At 44.7% G+C, this 18,852-nt stretch overlaps 1 protein-coding gene across 2 annotated transcripts in view; it reads right to left on the bottom strand.

The window, feature by feature from the left end:
* LOC102456966 (inter-alpha-trypsin inhibitor-like) overlaps positions 1 to 17,872 on the bottom strand; it is a 31,351-nt gene extending 13,479 nt beyond the window's left edge. Inside the window, exons 1-3 of one of the 2 annotated variants that reach the window (XM_006126725.5) lie at positions 17,713 to 17,841; positions 15,389 to 15,449; positions 5,113 to 5,304 (exon numbers count right to left, since the gene is read on the bottom strand). In XM_006126725.5, coding sequence (XP_006126787.3) covers positions 5,113 to 5,290 — 178 coding nt within the window. In that variant the 5' untranslated portion in view covers positions 5,291 to 5,304; positions 15,389 to 15,449; positions 17,713 to 17,841. Of the gene's footprint in view, positions 1 to 5,112; positions 5,305 to 15,388; positions 15,450 to 17,712 lie in introns of both variants that reach the window. The other variant, XM_006126724.5, reaches the window with a different exon arrangement.
* Positions 17,873 to 18,852: the final 980 nt, after the last annotated feature.

Here is an 18,852-nt window from a genome sequence, read left to right as displayed (position 1 = left end):
GGACACAACACTGATTGGATTTACTTGATCAAAATTGCTTATTATGTACAGGATCCATCTGTGATTCTATAGAAAGGGTGGGACTCAGTGTTCTGCCAACATGGTCCAGCATGGCAGAGTTGGAATTCTGAGCCAGGTCCTCAGATGGTATAAACTTTGATAGAGCTATACATTAATTTCCACTAGCTGAGGATCGGGTTCTATTTGTTCATTTTAAACCACACTGAAAGGTTATTTTCTCCTCCTTCATATTGGTGACTGAGGGTTACTCAAGGCACAATGGGATGATAATTCACTCTTAGAAGAAACTTGACCTTTCTCATGGTTTGTGTTTTGCCCAGAGAGACAGCTTGCTCCTGACCTTGACAAAACCTTAAAACTTTGAGATAACTTGAAACATACGTCATTTCATCATTTCTGAGCACACCTTTCAAAATACAATCCCTGGAATGGATATTTCTAAAGGCTACTTTGAAATCTTTGTGACTTGGGTGAGCCCAGAAAATTGGATGCCTCCCTCGGAGGCAAACACATTCATTCTCACACTTCCACACAGCACAACCAGGATAGCAAAGAAATATTTACTCTCAAAACTTCATATAAGAAACGCTTCAGTGCAACCATGTAACTTGCAGGACAGTGTCAAAAATTATAGTTGTAAAAATGAGCAGCACAATTTTATTTCAGACTTGAGCTCTGATGGAAAGCAGCTAAATTCAAAGACACCGATCCCATAGAGCACATTCTGGTAGAAGCAGTACTCACAGCTGCATAGACATTTGCAGTAGTGGAGCTCTGTGTACAGTAGACAAGCCGAGGAAATACAATCTCTTTTCCAGCTACAGAAAAAGTGCTTGGAGGAAAAAATTAAATGCTAGACAGACATTCATAAGATCTCCCAAAAGGCCTTGTCTATCTGGGCCTGTATTCTAGATTTTACAATAAAATGATTTTAAGCATTCCAGTGGAACCATTTTTGCAGAAATAAAGCATTTTCCTTATGGTGTTTGCAACCCAAACCTTGCTTCATTTTCACTGCCATGCATTAGCACAATGCTGTAGAATATTAACAAAAGTGAAAGTGACTATATATTTCATTCAGTTTGTTTAAAGAAAATAGAAAAAGAGTAAATGGAGTAAGCAATATGCATTTCTAAAAAGTCTTCAGTTTAAATTGCCAAAATTATTATTCATAACAGGCAAGGAATTCTTTTAAACTGAAAGTCCTCCTTTGTTTTGCAGTTTCACATTCCAGTCTAATCAGTTGTTAAAGTGCCCATCTTCATCTGTGCCATAATGTGAGTGACATCCAAGAGCATTATTTCCTTTAACTGTCTTTACTAACACTTCTTACAGTAACTGCTTCTGTAAATTCCACGTGAAAGTCTCTTCAAACACGGTCTTGCAAGTATAGCCATGGTTGTGTACTCCTGCTTCTAACACTATGATTGTTCAGGAGTATTTATTACATCCTTTAATTGGTCAAAACAAAACACTGTTAATCTAGCACAACTGATTTCATTCCACTCTGACTATGGCATTCTGAGCACATCTGGCCTAAAGTTTTTGGAGAGGGCTAGTTAAGTAAGCTTGGGTGTATTAAACAAATAAAATCCGACTCATTTTACATAAAGTACGCTGGGGAAGGATAGAGAGAAGGATTCCAAGTTCTCACAAACCCCCTGCTGAAGTGGAACCCTGCACTGTCCATTTGACTGAAACGAGGCCTGCGGATGGGGGGTGGGGAGGGGACAATGGGGGAAAATGCCCCAGGGCCCAGTAATACAAAAGGGCCCGGAGCTCCCAGCTGCTGCCGCAGTGGCAATGACTAGAGCCCTGGGCCCTCTAAATGGCTGCAGAAGCACAATGCAGTGCACTAGAGGCAGCACTGAGGGCTGCCTAGGGAAGGCATGGCGCTCTCTGGGCAGTGCTAAGGGCTGGCTCAGCCCACCCCGTTCACCTATTCCTCAGCACAGAGCTACTCATAATACCATTGCTCACAGCTGAGGAGGCTGTGGGAGAACTCCGGAGGAACCCAGTGCTGTGCAGTGAGGAACCCTGCCTTCCCACAAGTTGCCACAACACTGCACTGCGGGACACATACCCAGTGCACTGCTTACACCGTTGATGATGTGGAGATGATCTGTCAACACAGGAAGGAAGCAAGAACACTTTCTGGCAATTTTTGGTTTGTCGACCTTAGGATGTTGACATAAGTCTTGTTGACAAAACTTGGTAGAGTAGACATACACATTGCTAAAAGTCAGGCAGTGTAAACACTGTTTGCTTCCACTTTTGCCAACCAAAAAGCATCCATCCCTTACGCGCAGTGTTTGCTTTGTGGATCCTGCGCTGTTTACACTAGCTTTTGTTGTGGAGGGAAGGTTAAACACCCGTGAATGCCAAAAGCATTGTTGCTCAATTGCCAGTGTATACAAAGCCTTAGTCACATGGGGCAAAACACAAAGCACAAACTTCTGAACTGAAAATATTGAACTCAAATTACTTCTGAGTTTTAGATTTTCCTTCCTCCATGAATAGCTTATGAACAGGGGTGGCTCAAGGTGGGCTGCGGCAGCTGGCGCCCCAGATGGAACGCGTGATCGGTGCCCCCGCCTGCACGGCTGTCAATGGCATGACGTCATCATTGGGTACCCCGGGCACCCCGTTGAAGGCGACGCCCTAGGCGATGGACAAGTTGGCCTATACTCATGGGCCGCCCCTGCTTATGAACTTTACGTGAAATAGCTTTGAGCACTTCATAACCTATTTGCAAAATTCAACAAAAAATGAGTTACAAATTACTTACTTGCCAGTAGTATATACTCAGGCATTTAGAGGGTTAGAAGTAGAAAGAATGGAATGGGACAACAAAGGGGAAATTTAGGCTAAGTCTCAGGGGGGAAAAATCAAGTGTCCTGTGACCAGTAAGACCTATTGGGCTATGGAAGAGATTTTGAGAGGAAGTGATGGATGAAACTTGGTCCAATCTACTTATATAATGTCCCAAGCCAAGCACTAGGAAACATCCTGTCAGGAACCACACTGCACTGGCAGTGACATGGACAGGGTGAACGAATGGGTCTTTTCCAGCTCTAATTTCTGTTTGTACAGTACACAGCAGGTAGAATCCTGGCAGCTATTTCAGTGTCTGTAAATTGTAACCATACACAGATTGTATCATTTCCCCTCTATATTAAACAGGTATGTTTGTAGCCAAAATACTCTGTATGATATTTCTGCTTCACTGTTTGTTGAAAACTCCAAGGCATCTGTGTCTGTTCTGCACGTACTCAGTTCTAGTTTTGTTTAAATAACTTTCCGCTGTCACCTGCATACATCTGATCCTAGTGCCAATCTGCTCTACAAACAGGTTTGGTGGCTCAGAACACTTTTGTCCTGGTCAGTTTCTACTCTACAGTTGTGAGCAAGCATTACTCACTGTACACAAGGCTAACAAAAGCCTGTGCATCCCTTAGCTTAGGATGGGCTGAAATGAGGCTTGCGCTGTCTGGCAATTGAGGGCTGTGACAAGTTGAGTCACAGAAATCCCCTTGGGACTGTCATTGATGGGTTGTTTTATACCACTGAGTCTGCTTATGTACCTCTGGTCTCCCCGCAGCCAAGGCAGATAGTTGGGGATCACAGCCCACAGCAGAGCCACTCAAATACTGAGAACAACTCAGTCTGGGAAGGCTCAATCACAGGGACTTGACATAGCACCTTGGTGCACAGCCACAATACCACCAAAACCTCAAATTAATCCACCCCACTAGGCATAAAGTTTATACAGAGGGAACTCCTAAGATGTTTGTCCCCTTTATCAGTGAAAGGGAGATGTCCATTAAATGTTCAACAATTTATGTAATAAGGTAGAAGAGCGAGGGTAGTGTTTCCTATTTCAGGTGGGCAATATTTCCCTTTGACACCAGTTACATATTTAAAGTGCAAAATCTCATAATTCTGAAGAGCTAAACAGAGGAGTTTTTCTACAACTGTAAAGGGGAGATCCCCAAACTGTCCAATAAGACATTCAGCACTTTATGCTAGCCAGCTCTGAGGTACCAGACTTACCGTATATTCCGGCGTATAAGACGACTTTTGATGTTAAAAAACATTCCCCCAAAATCGGGGGTCGTCTTATACGCCGGATATGCGGCTTTGCAAAGCCTCGGGGGAAGCCGGCGGCAGGGCAGCTCAGGCGCGCCTGGGATGTCCCGCCGCCGGCTTCCCCCGAGGCTTTGCAAAGCCGCGGAGGGGCTCCGGCGGCGGGGCAGCCCAGGCGCGCCGGGGCTGTCCCGCCGCCGGGGCATCCTCAGAGGCTTTGCTCCCGTGTCCCTGGTCTGCTGGGGACCGTCTCCAGCAGACCAGGGACACTGGGAGCAAAGGAGGCGCAGGGGCACTGGGGTATAAGACGAAACCCTATCTTTTAACTAAAAAATTAGGGGGTCGTCTTATACACCCAGTCTCCTTATACGCCGGAAAATACGGTATTATAGTTTCCAGTGAAACTATCTTCAGGACATTTTAACAGATTTTAACTATGCACTATCTCTCGTTCTAAGTCCTACACAATTCGACTAAGGGTCAATATTGCAGGAATCTCAGTGACCAAGAAGGGCCTCCTCTTCTAGCTGGCTGCAGAGAACAAAGCAAAGGTTATTTTGTTTCAGGAAATACACAAGACTACCAATACTCAACTATCAGTCCCTGGCTTTGCTTTTGTGTCTCACCTTCCTTACAGCCTGTACATAGGATGGCACCCTGCAACACGGAAGGCATTCCAGTGACTTCAGTCTCATCATCAGGTCCAAATGATGTTAGTAAATGTTAGGCTATAAAAGTGAGGGGCCCGACTCTTATCAATGCCCACAAACCTCCCGCTACCAACTGGCCAGCTCCTCTATTACCCACCTTCTCAGGGCTTTCAGCCCACTGTGGCAGTGGTCAAATGTTGATGGTCAAACTGCAGCTTCTGTATGATTCTAAGCAGCCACCACTTTCCATAGCAACAAAACAGCCCCGGATTCTTCTCATGACCTCGCCACCTCTAAAACGGGAAGAAGCTACATCGAGAATGGAAAAGTCAAAATACAAGCCGGTCTGACTTACCATCATCTGGATAGATTTGCTCAGCTAACGTAGAGCATCTCTTCATACACTGCCTGTCTGTGAAAAAGCGATTCCCGTTGCCACCGGCACCTCGGTATGCAAATGGTTTGCAGCGATCTGTGGTTTTATCATAGTAGAGTCGGATCCCGATCTTGTCTCCATGTATCCCTTCATCCATTGGCTCATTACATACTGCTCCAGGAAACACCAAAATGGAAAGCGCGTTACTCCCGGACAAAGGTTATCCGGTAATATTTACAAGGGCTGCCAGTTTAGTCTGGTATAATTGCCGCATATTGCCTGATAATGTTCTTTTCGTTACAGGCTGCACTGTCAGTTGAAGGCTGCAGGACCAGTGTTCTTGATGAGAGTGGCCTGGTGGCAGAACTCGTACCAAGGTGCCACCATTGCTGCAAGAGGTGCAGGGGATGGCAAGAGAAAGAATCCTCTATAGAGAAGCTGCAGCACCATTCCAAAGGCTGCTTCAACCCAACACCTGCACTAGCCAACACAATCCTTTCCCTGAAGGAGCACAGGCCAGAACATTTAGCCTGTCTAAATTGCTTTGGTCTGAAAAGTCTAATGATAGAAAATAAACAGACTAAGTTTTATGAGAGCAGTCCATAAAAAACGTTTTGTAAAAACTAGACGTATTTTAGGCCTTCAGACAGGAAAAAAAGCATAAACTTAATTTCTTCTCTCCCCCTCTTTTGCTGGTCACCTTTAAGAGATTAAAGGCTATGACAGTAGTATCTTTCATGCTAGTTTTTAGAGCCAACCCTGTTAAACAGCCAAATTAAAACAAGCTTTTCAAATCTCACCCTATAGCTAACAAAATGCCCATGAATTGTGCTGCTGGACCACAGCTTGCTTCAAAATTCTACACCCGTGGAAACTATTCTACAAGTCTGGCATTTGGATAAACTATTTTAATCACCCAGTAGTGATTAAAGCCCCGGTTCCTATGTTATCAATCTCAATCGAAAAGACTAATCTATGAGCTAGGCTGGAGTTGGATAAGGGTTAACAGCTATATGTCTAGTTCCATTTTAAAATACACCATTCGCTCAGATGAAGGCAGCTGACCCTGGCGAGTCACACCCGACAAAGATATTTTGGGGAAAGCTGTAGAGTACTTTGTTTGCAGTCACAGACAGGCTGCTTAGTTCTTTACTTTGGTTTTGCAGTAGACGAAGAGATGCATAGAATATCATTAGCAATATTCCTTGGTTTTTCCTTTTTTTATTTGAGCATATGATTATGGGAATTTGGAAAACATAAAGCAGTCAGAACACAAGACTTTTCACAACATTCCAGACCCGCCAAGAGAAGTCAGGGTTATCTGGGGTCAGATTGTACCCATCCATTGTCTGGTAATACTAGAGGAGATGACACCAGGAGACTGCTCCCTCTAAGAAAGGGCTGGGTATCATCAATCCCTCTGCTTTATTAGCACAAACTGACCAGGGAAAGGATAGAATGGGGCAGTGACGTTATTGCCATTGTTCCACCCAATTCCTTTGCCTAGGCTATTGGTACTGGCCAGCTGCATAGAGGGAAATACATTGCCCCAGTGGGCATTATCTCTACAGAGGGGAAATCAAGGCAGGCATCAAGAGTCAGTGGCAACATCCAGAATGGAAATCCAGAATCTTGCAAGAGGAGGATTGTGAGTGCAGCTTTGAGCCACCATTCTTCATCATGCAGGGTCACGCTGTAACTGCCTTAAAACTTAAGCTCCATTGGGAGACAGCTCAGTCTGAACATGGCTCTTGGACATACATGAGCCAATACCATGAAGAAAGCTGATGGGAACAGGCCTGCCTGTTGTCTAGGATCCTGTGCTCTCATAGGCCATGTTGGGGCACTGGTTAGTGATACTGTTGGTTTTTTTTTTTCTCTGTCCCCTCCCACCACCAGCACGGAGTGTGTGCTGTAACTGGCAGCTGGAAACGGTTGGCTTCTAATTAAAGTTTGAAATCTAGAAGCCACTGCTGATTGGCTGAGCCTTGGTAGGGGGAAGGACTATAACGCAGTCCAGGGCTTTATAAAGGAGTGAGTCAGCGACCAGGGAGCTTGCGAACAGGTGATTGCAAACAGGGAGTTTAGAGAGGGAGTTGGGAAGGGGGCGAGGTACTCTTGCCTTTCCTTTAAACCCTTTTTTAGGACAGCAGTTATGGATAGTGATAGGTCTGCTATTGTTACCTGCACAGCATGTGCCATGTTTGTCTTCCTCTGGAAGAAAGAAGGGATTTCATATACACTAAGTGCAAGCTGGTCGCCATTTTGGAGGAAAAAAATAGAGGACTGGAGGCCCCAGTGTCGACCCTACGCTTGATCAGAGAGGATGAAGATTTCCTTGATAGAAGGCAGTGTTTAATCCTGCAAGCAAGGCAAAGAAGGCAGTACAGAACGAGGAAGAGAACTGGCAGCAAGTAACTTCTCGAAGGAAAACAAGGCCAGCACAGGAATCCCCCATTCCTGCAGAGGTAAGTAATTGCTTTCAGGCTCTCTCCACAGGCTCTGTGATGGTGAATGCTTTGGAAGGGACCTCACAAGGAAGAAATTGGAAGGGAACCACTTCTACTGGAAGGCATGGGATGTATAGTCCTAGGGATGGGCGTTCCACGACCACCACCCCCAAAAGAAGAAGTTGGGTTACTGCGGATTATGTAGAGTTGGGAAGAAGGATAAAAGATTTCGGGGCGCAAGTGGTGTTCTCGTCCATCCTCCCTGTTGAAGGGAAAGGAGTGGTAGGGATTGTCGAATTGAGGAAGTAAATGCTTGGTTGTGCAGGTGGTGTCGCAGAGAGGACTTTGGTTTCTTCGACCATGGGACTCTGTTCCAGGCAAAAGGATTATTAGGAAGAGATGGGATCCACCTAACAAAGAGAAGAAGGAGCATCTTCGCGGGCAGGCTTGCAAACCTAGTGAGAAGAACTTCAAACTAGGTTTGTTGGGGGACGGTGACCAAAACCCTGAGGGGAGTGGGGAAATCAGATACCGGGAAGAAATGCAAAGAGAAATGAGCAACAAAGGAGGACCCCTGATTCAAAATGAGATGGTAGGGTGATCAACTGGTTATCTAAGGTGTTTGTACACCAATGCGAAAAGCCTGGGTAACAAACAGGAAGAATTGGAGGCCCTGGCCCAGTCCAAGAACTATGATTTGATTGGGATAACAGAGACTTGGTGGGATGACTCGCATGACTGGAGCGCTGTCATGGAAGGGTATAAACTGTTCAGGAAGAACAGGCAGGGGAGAAAAGGAGGAGGAGTTGCACTATATGTAAGAGAGCACTATGATTGCTCAGAACTCCAGTATATAGAGGGAGAAAAGCCTGTTGAGAGTCTATGGGTGTAAGCAACAGCAGTGATGTTGTGGTTGGTGTCTGCTACAGGCTGAATCAGGTGGATGAGGTAGATGAGGCTTTCTTCGGACAACTGAGAGAAGTTTCCAGATCACAGGCCCTGGTTCTCATGGGGGACTTTAATCACCCTGACATCTGTTGGGAGACCAATATGGCAGCACACAGACAATTCAGGAAGTTTGTGGAGAATGCTGAGGATAACTTCTTGGTACAAGTGCTGAAGGATCCAACCAGGAGCCACGCACAGCTTGACCTGCTGCTCACAAACAGGGAGGAACTAATAGGGGAAGTGGAGGTGGGTGACAACCTGGGAAGCAGTGATCATGAGATGGTAGATTTCAGGATCCAGACCAAAGGAAGAAAAGAAAGTAGTAAAATACACACCTTGGACTTCAGAAAACCAGACTTCGACTCCCTCAGAGACCTGATGGGCAGAATCCCCTGGGAGGCTAACATGAAGGGGAAGGAGCACAGGAGAGTTGGCAGTATTTTAAGGAACCCTTATTAAAGGCACAGAAAGAAACCATTCCAATGCATAGCAAGAGAAGCAAATATGGTAGGAGACCCGATTGTCTTACCGGGAAAATCTTTGGTGAACTTTAGCACAAAAAGGGAGCTTACAAAAAGTGAAAACTTGGACAGATGACTAGAGATGTGAAGGATAACAAGAAAGGTTTCTACAGGCATGTTAGCAAGAAGAAGGTGATCAGAGAGGCTGTGGGGCCCCTACTGGATGAGGGTGGTAACCTAGTGACAGATGATGTGGGGAAAGCTGAAGTACTTAACGCTTTCTTTGCCTCTGTCTTCATGGACAAAGTCAGCTCCCAGACTAATGCGCTAAGTGACGCAATATGGGATGAAGGTGGACAGCCCTTGGTGGGGAAAGAACAGGTTAGGAACTATTTTAAAAAGTTAAATGTACATAAATCCCTGAGTCCAGACTTAATACAGCCGAGGGTGCTAAGGGATTTGGTAAATGTCATTAAGGAGCCTTTGGCCATAATCTTTGAAAAGTCATTGAGATCGGGGAGAGATCCTGGATGATTGGAAAAAGGCAAATGTAGTGCCCATCTTTAAGAAAGGGAAGAAGGACGATCCAAGGAACTATAGGCCAGTCAGTCTAACCTCGGTTTCTGGAAAAATCATGGAAGGGATCCTTAAGGAATCTATTTTGAAGTACTTGGAAGAGGGGAAGGTGATCAGGAATAGTCAGCATGGATTCATGAAGGGCAAGTTGTGCCTGACCAATCTGATTAGCTTCTATGATGAGGTAACTGGCTCTGTGGACATGGGAAAGTCAGTGGATGTTATATACCTTGACTTTAGCAAGGCTTTTGATACAGTCTCCCACAATATTCTTGCCAGCAAGTTAAGGGAATGTGAATTGGATAAATGGACGGTAAGATGGATAGAAAGCTGGCTGGAAGGCCGGGCCTAGTGGATAGTTATCAATGGCTCAATGTCAGGATGGCGGTCGGTTTCCAGCAGAGTGCCCCAAGGTTTGGTTCTGGGACCGGTTTTGTTCAACATCTTTATTAATGACCTGGATGAAGGGATGGATTGCACCCTCAGCAAGTTTGCGGATGACACTGAGCTGGAGGGCAGGGATAGAGTCCAAAGTGACTTAGAGAAATTGGAGGATTGGGCCACAAGAAATCTGATGAGGTTCAACAAGGACAAGTGTAGAGTCCTGCACTTGGGATGGAAGAATCCCAAGTATTGTTACAGGCTGGGGACCAACTGGGTAAGTAGCAGTTCTGCAGAAAAGGACCTGGGGGTTACAGTGGATGAGAAGCTGGATATGAGTCAACAGTGTGCCCTTGTAGCCCACAAGGCTAATGGCATATTAGGTTGCATTAAGAGGAGCATTGCTAGTAGATCCAGAGATGTGATTATTCCTCTTTATTCGGCTCTGGTGAGGCCACATCTGGAGTATTGTGTCCAATTCTGGGCCCCCAATTACAGGAAGGATGAAGATGCATTGGAGAAGGTCCAGCGCAGGGCAACCAAAATGATTAAGGGGCTGGAGCATATGATCTACGAGGAGAGGCTGAGGGATTTGGGTTTATATAGTCTGGAGAAGAGAAGTGTGAGAGGGGATTTCATAGCAGCCTTCAACTTCCTGAAGGGAGGTTCCAAAGAGGATGGAGAAAGGCTGTTCTCAGTAGTGACAGATGGCAGAACAAGGAGCAATGGTCTCAAGTTGCGGTGGGAGAGGTCCAGGTTGGATATTAGGGAAAACTATTTCCCTAGGAGGGTGGTGAAGCACTGGAATGGGTTACCTAGGGAAGTAGTGGAGTCTCCATCCCTAGAGGTGTTTAAGTCTCAGCTTGACAAAGCCCTGGCTGGGTTGATTTAGTTGGGATTGGTCCTGCCTTGGGCAGGGGGCTGCATTTGATGGCCTTCTGAGGTCTCTTCCAGCTCTATGATTCTATGATTCCCCTCACACACATTTCTGAGTCAGCGTGTAGCCCTCATTGGTGCTGCTTCTCTCTCTTCAACTGCTCACAATGGCTACTCAGGTGTGTATGTGGTGGGGGAGTTTTCATGTACCATTGCAGGCTTCTGTATAATAATCTTGTCAAAGGACACTGCACATAACCTGCCATTACTTGTATGGCCTTGCTGCTACCTGTGCTTCCTGCCACGCACCCCTCTCCCTCCAGCCCTCAGAACATGCATTTGCAGAGTCCATATCTCTGCTGAATACTTGTTCTTTGGCTCTTGGCATATCGCTCAGCTGCCTACCTCAGTCTGCATCAACCTTGTGTGCTGAAATGCCCACTTCTTCATAATGCAAGACCTGTGTTTGCCTGCACACTCAGTCTACTACTCAGGTCTTAGACCCAACACAAGAAACACAACTTGTCAATGAAGCAGAGACATTGCTAGGCAGCCAGTGTCAAAAACAACCCTATTATTAAAGTCTCACAGGGGTAGCCATGTTAGTCTGTAACTTTAAAAAATGAGTCGTCCTTTAGTCCTGTTATTATAGGAGTTATTTATGGAGGGATCCAGAATCAGTATAAAGTACAGAGAAAAATGCTGTGTTCCATTTTTAGCAGGAAGGCTCACTAAGCAGTACCTCTCACTTCTTGTTTGCACACTGGCTCTCTTTTTATCCAGGCTAAAGGGCTTTCCAGGGTTTGCAGCCAGGACAAATAAAGTGACTTACCATTGCACACCTATTTGGTTTCTAAATAAAGCTGACCAGAGGACTCCATGCATTTATACTCCAGGAACTGCTGGAAACTTCCCCTCACTTTCTCAGAAAATCTTGAAATAAAATCTTGTCACCTTGGAATAATAATTCCCCCACCCACATCTCACCCCCTTGTCCACATGTACAAAGAGCCCTGTTAGTCACAGCATGGATAGCAGAATGGCTCTCTCCTTCAAGATTAGTTTGTTATTTCACCATTTCTCTGCTATGAAGCTGTCAATAATCTTGGCTCTCGTTTGTGTCTTCACTGGGTGGCAGATGTTGCTGTTTGAGAGCTTTCCAGAAGGCATGACAGAGAAGACAATTTTTGGTATCTAAACCTGGCTTTGTATCCCCCATACTACCATGGGGACTCCGCTCTTCAGCTCTACTCTGAGAGCAGTGAAGGATCCCCATCTAGGCTATGTCTAGACTGCAAGCCTCTTTCGAAAGATACTTTCGAAAGAGCCTCTTTCGAAAGAGAGCGTCTAGACTGCACGCGGAACTTTCGAAAGAGCAAGCCGCTTTTTCGAAAGAAAGCACCCAGTGAGTCTGGATGCTCTCTTTCCAAGAAGCCCTATTTACATTCAAGAACGCCTTCTTTCGAAAGAAGCACTTTCGAAAGAAGGCGTTCTTCCTCGTGAAATGAAGTTTACCGCCGTCGAAAGAAAAGCCGCGTTCTTTCGATTTAATTTCGAAAGAACGCGGCTGCAGTCTAGACGCAGGTGAAGTTTTTTCGGAAAAAGGCTACTTTTCCCGAAAAAACCCCTGAGTCTGGACACAGCCTAAGATAGCCATTAAACTCACTTCAGTTCCAGGTGAGCATGTGACTCTACGTCAGGCTGATGCAGGGCGTTCACAAGCTGCCATAAAAGAGTAGGTGTAGGGGCCATGTTTTGAGGAAGACTACAAAGACAGCATTAACAGGGATAACATTAGTTCTTTTTATCACGCTGCTTTACAAACAGCATCACATTAATCCCCACGTACCCTTTGTGGGGGAGGAAATCAGTCCATTTTACAGAAGTGGAATGCACAGAAATGTTTTCTTTGATCTTGGACCTCTCAGCTTCAAACCTTTCAGCCCTGCTCTATACTAGGGCTTTATTTTGAAATATTCCCCCTTAGTGCCCACACTCCCAAGCCTTTTATTTTGAAATGAGGGGCTCCTTATTTAGAAATCTGTATTTCCACTTTTCTCAAGAATAACACTAATTTTGAAATAGTTATTTCGAAATAGCGTTAGTGTGGATATTCTGACTATGTCTACACAGCAGCATTATTTCAGAATAGCTGATATTATTCTCAAATAACATAGTCTGTGTCTACACACAAGCAATTATTTCGATATAAAGTCAAAATAATGTCCAGCTGAAGGACTTCTTACTCCAACTCCTGTAACCCTCATTTTATGAGGAATAAGGGAAGTCGAAGGAAGGGTGTTCTAACTCGGACTTCCTGCTATTTACACAGCTCCAAAAGCCAAATTAAGCTATTTCAATTTAAGGTACACAATTGATATAGCTCAGGTTGCATAGTTCAATTCAACTTTTGCCCAGCAGTATAGATATTCCTCTGATGCCACTATTTCCAACTAATTACTCCCCAGAATAATTCAAACTAATTACTCCCCAGTGCTTCCTGGGGCTCTAAGTCAAGGTAGCACATCCACATGAACAGAGCCTGCCTTAGATTAATTTTGAGGCTTCCCCATAGTGGGGAAACACTATTTCAATTTTGTAAAATTAGGAGTTGAGTCAAATTTAGTTATTTTGAAACAGTTTCCTAGAGTAGACATGGCTTCAAGTATCTTCCTGAAGGGGCATTTGTGAAAGTTAGTGAATCTGTATGAAGACAATTTTCAGAGGGGTAGCTATATTAGTCTGTTTCAGCAAGTACAAAGAGGAGGCCTGTGGCATCTTCGGGTATGTCTACACTACCACCCTAGTTCGAACTAGGGTGGTTAATGTAGGCAACCGAAGTTGCAAATGAAGCCTGGGATTTGAATTTCCCGGGCTTCATTTGCAACTTCAGTTGCCTACATTAACCACCCTAGTTCGAACTAGGGTGGTAGTGTAGACATATCCTTACAGACTAACAGATTTATTTGGGCATCCGAAGAAGAAATGCAAATGAGAGCGTGACATATGCAAATGAGTGCTCCATTTGCATTTCCTCTTGCGGAAGAAGATCATAGTATAGACGTAACCTAAGGGGGGATATGATAGAGGTCTAGAAAATAATGATTGGTATGGAAAAAGCGAATAAGGAAAAGTTATTTACTTGTTCCCATAACACAAGAACTAGGGGTCACCAAAGGAAATTAATAGGTATCAGGTTTTAAACAAACAAAAAGAGGTTTTTCTTACTGGAACTCCTGGCCAGAGGATGTGGTGAAGACTAGGACTTTAACAGGGTTCAAAAAAGAGCTAAATAGATGTATGGAGGTTAGGTCAATCAATGGCTGTTAGCCAGGATGGGTAGGAATGGTGTCTCTGGCCTCTGTTTGTCTGGAAATGGATGACAGGAGAGGGATCATGGGATGATTACCTGTTGTGTTCACTCCCTCTGGGGCATCTGGTATTGGCCACTGTTGGAAGTCAGGATTCTGGGCTAGATGGGCCTTTGGTCTGACCCAATATGGCCGTTCTTTTGTTCATATGAGCAGCAGTGCTGGGGATGAGAGTGGGGAGACAGAAGCTGCAGAGAGCAGCTGGATGATCAATTGACTCCTCTGGAGCAGGGGCTCCCCTCCCGCCCCTGCTCCATGTGTGCTGCTATAGCTGTAGCTGTTCCTGCCCCTGTCCATCCTCCACTGAGACACCCCGGTCCACTGTGTACTGGGAACTTCCTATCTGCTGCAGCGGGGGGGGAGGGGGGGAAGGCTGATGTCGGAGTGACCCCCCAGTCCCTCCTGCGGGCCTGCTCCCAAGCCACCCTGTGCACTGCCGCCTTCGGTTACTTGTGTCAGAATACTTGAGCTTTAGTGCTCTCTTAAAGAGACAGCGCACTCATATGCTCCAGCATCAGCAGTCTCTCTCCCTCTGCCCCCAATACACAACACCAGGGCTCCCTGAACCTGGGCTGTGCTGAGGCATCAGCAGCTCTGTTCTCCTCCCTTTCCTTGTGCACCTCCTGGATCCGCAAAGAACAGCTGGTTTATAGCTTTTAAAGTGCCACAGGTCTCCTCCTTATTCTCACCCTGCCGTTACTGACTCCCTTGGAGGAAGCCACTTCACCTCTCTGCCCCATTATCCACCCTTACCTGGTACACATGCAAAGGTTAATCAGTTCATGTCTGGGAAGGGCTTTGAAGATGGAAGGTGTGAGATAAAGGCAGAGTATGGCATTCTAAACTCATTAGCCACAATTTCTTATCTCATTGCCTAGCACTCAAGCGATATCAGGTCCTCGGCTGAATGCCAGCTTGGACTTGCTTTGAGATACCCACGCACTTGTGGGTATTCTTGTGCTTCATCTTAATCGGTTTGGTGCTGGCTTCCCCACACATGATGTCACTTGAAACAGCTATTTCATTAAAACTAAAGAGCAGTTCTCAGCCTGTAGCCAACATTTAAGTACCACGTTTAAACCAGCAGAGGTTTATGCTGGTTTAAACGTGGTACTTATGCTCTTAATGACTAGACTTCCACCATAATTACAAAGTTCAGCTGCTGCACAGTCACACATTGTTTGCTCCTTACCTGTGTTTTCTCAGTTCACTGCAGTCTAAATGGAGTCCAGAATGTCAATGAGTTCGCTCCACTAAGGTTGAAAGAGGAACGAGGAGAAAAGGACGGCGTAAGAGAAGGCAAGAGTCTGAACAGAGGAACCTTACAATGTCTTATCTGAAGTACCCAGAAATATCTGTGGGAATGTGGTTGGGGCTACCTCTTTGGGCCAACTATAAACTAAAGGTAAATGGAACTTTTGACAAACATAATCCGATGTTCACACAAATGATCTTTTCAGACTTCCATAGCAATTGGAAGCCTGCACCATCTCTTCAGAGCTGAGCTGCATGTCTAATTCCTCCTTTATCATCAATATGAGTCAAAGATCTGTTTCTGATGAACAGTACTGTACAGATACTGTATTGGACACACACACAACACAACATACAACAAAACAATAAAATCATCCACTGCAGGGGGTAATAAACCCAGCAAACAGAAGGAAAGTAAATTACATCTCCAACCACAGCCTTGTCTGTTTAAGTATGATGCAGTGAAGTTAAATCCACTGTGCTGAACATCTTGTGTTCACTCCCCCAGCCTCATAACAGCTCGTGCAGCATAGAATCCAAGGGCTGGAAGAGACCTCAGGAGGTCATCAAGTCCAGCTCCCTGCCCAAGGCAGGACCAATCCCAACTAAATCATCCCAACCAGGGCTTTGTCAAGCCGAGACTTAAAAAACCTCTAGGGATGGAGATTCCACCACCTCCCTAGGGAACGCCAGTGCTTCACCACCCTCCTTGGAAAACAGTTTTCGCTAATGTCCAACCTAGACCTCCCCCACTGCAACTTGAGACCATTGCTCCTTGTTCTACCATCCATCACTACTGAGAACAGCCTTTTCCATCCTCTTTAGAACCTCTCTTGAGGAAGTTGAAGGCTGCTATCAAATCCCCCCTCACTCTTCGCTTCTGCAGACTAAATTAGCCCAAATCCCTCAGCCTCTCCTCATAGATCATTTGCTCCAGGTCCCTAATCATTTTGGTTGCCCTCAGCTGGACCCTCTCCAATGCCTCCACATCCTTTCTATCTCTCGGGCAACTCATCCTTGCACGTGGGAGCTGAAGTCAGAGGATAAATCTCCTTCATACAAAAATAGCACTGTTACTCACAACAGTTTAACATGTCAGCGACACAAATAGTTCAACCAATGGAGAAGATCAAGAAGGCCCTTCCAGCAACCACATCCCTTAAAACTTGAGAGGGTACATTTTGCTGCTGGCAGGGAGACCAGTAAATGGAGGTGCATTGCCAACACGTCTCCAACCATTTTGGAACATCTGTCTTGCAAGAAATCATAGGTTGCTTGAAATAAAGGTCTTGAGAATGTCCTCTTCTTGTTGTGAGACTAAGGGCTAGGTTAGCAAAGACGTCTATGTGCCTAACTGCCACCTGAGGCACCTAATGTGAGCTGAGAGCTGATGGGGGTGCTCTGCTGAGAGCCAGCCGGGGCGCTCTGCTATAAGTCCAGGTGGCATGCATTAGAATATAATTTTAAGAGATTGTACTGCAATTGTGCATACAAATCAATGTGCGATTTCCATCATTCGCTGTTTTGGATGACTATTGTGCATAGCTATCTTACATCTTCAAAATAGTAAATGAAGCTTCACCAAGCTATTCTCAAAAAGAAACCTACTGAAAATTTTAATGTTATGGTTTTATTTGCAAGATAAATGTTAGGCTGCTTGAACAAAAATTCTCCTGGGTTGTGCACTTTCAGTCAAAACTTGGGATGATTCAAAGTATTTGATGAAGATCTATTATTTTGCAATGGCCCAAGTGGCTCCAATCAATGACAATACAATACTGGATTGGAAAAATAACAGTACGTTTAATTTGCAAGCCGTCTTTCCCTAAAACTGATCACAATGCACATGAAAAGAAACAAATCCAAAAACATTTGGCACCCACCACTAATCTAATATGAAATATTCAGCTAGTCCGCATGAAATCGTTTTTACTGGAGACAATAATAATTCCTTTTATTTGTGTAACATTAGAGGTAATCACAGAATGCTTATACTTGTGAGGGGAAGGTGGAAAGTATATTATGCTAAGGACACTGATTAAAAATGTCAGGGGGCAGGTGAAAAGTATCGTCTCCAAAGGGAATTTGAGAGAGGTGACATGTCATTTCCGGGTGGGGATTTGGCCAGGGCATTGGATTTTTCAATCCCTACCCTTGTAAAAACTCCATAACCACGTAATCTAAAATGACCAATGGTCAGTAATTTGCTGTTGTACATCATACAAAATAAAAACAGTATGTTAAAGAAAGCAGCTCTCTTACCTTCCAGTCTTGCTGATGCAAAGAAAACAAGGTAAGCACAAAATAAAACCACAGCGAGCACAATTCCACAGCTGTTCATTCTGAGTTTGGACCTACACTCATCCCCCCTTGCCTTGAAAAAGACACTATCTACTATCCTCACTGCTTATCTAAAAGTGCAAAGTTCACTTCAAAGATCAATCTTTTTGCCAATCACAATGTAACATGCACTAATCATTAATAGCTGGCTAGCTATTTCAGAGAACTCTAAGTTTCTTGATGCACTTTTTCTGATAAATAGAAATTACACTCCTCTCGGCTCCCAGCTTGTTTGTTTTATGGCCGTTCTTAAAAAAAAACCTTTACTTATATTCAGACTCCAATCACGTTCTTTCGGAAAAAAATGAGGGGTTTTTCTGACATTGATAAACCTCTTTCTACGAGGAAGAAGCCTTTTTCTGAAAGAGCTCTTTTGGAAAGAGGTATGTGTGGATGTGGAAGAGGGAGTTCTTTCGAAAGAAGAGGAAAGAGGAAAAAGCACAGGTGGCTTGGTGGCCATTCTGTCCATAGTAGTCACAGCTGAAATGTGAGACAGTGTCCATTCAGTGTGGATGCTATCTTTCGAAAAAGCAGATCACTTTTTCAATGCACTTTGGCAATGTGGAAGAAGAAGAAGAAGTTTTTTTGGAAGACCTCTTCTGGAAAAACTTCCGAAAGAAGCCTGCAGTCTAGACATAGCCTCATTCTGCTAAGGTGGCAAGAATATTAGTGATTAAATACACCTGGCCCCCAGGAGGACAAACAATCACTTTTCCAGAGGCTGAAGTTATAGCTGCCCCTCATGCCCTGGCAAAGAAATAGAAATTACTGATGAAGACACACCCATTACTAATTTTTTCTGAGGGGTAGCCATGTTAGTCTGTAAGGGTACGTCTACACTTGCTCCCTATCTCTAGATAGGGATGCAAATGTAGTGTACCAAAATTGCTAATGAAGCGTAGGATTTAAATATCCCGTGCTTAATTAGCATAATCGCGTCTGGGTGCCATTTTGAAATCGCATTATTGCGAAATAAAATGCCCCATGTAGCAGCATTATTTTGAGAGAAAACCCTTCTCTCAAAATAATGCTGCTCACGTTATTTTGCAATAACGCAATTTC

The sequence above is a fragment of the Pelodiscus sinensis genome, chromosome 14 (genome assembly GCF_052426305.1).
Source record: "Pelodiscus sinensis isolate ZL-2025 chromosome 14, ASM5242630v1, whole genome shotgun sequence".
In the NCBI taxonomy this organism is placed as follows: Eukaryota; Metazoa; Chordata; order Testudines; family Trionychidae; genus Pelodiscus; species Pelodiscus sinensis.
The sequence above is the reverse complement of the archived record's forward strand: the minus strand, read 5'-3'. Positions and strand labels throughout refer to the sequence as shown.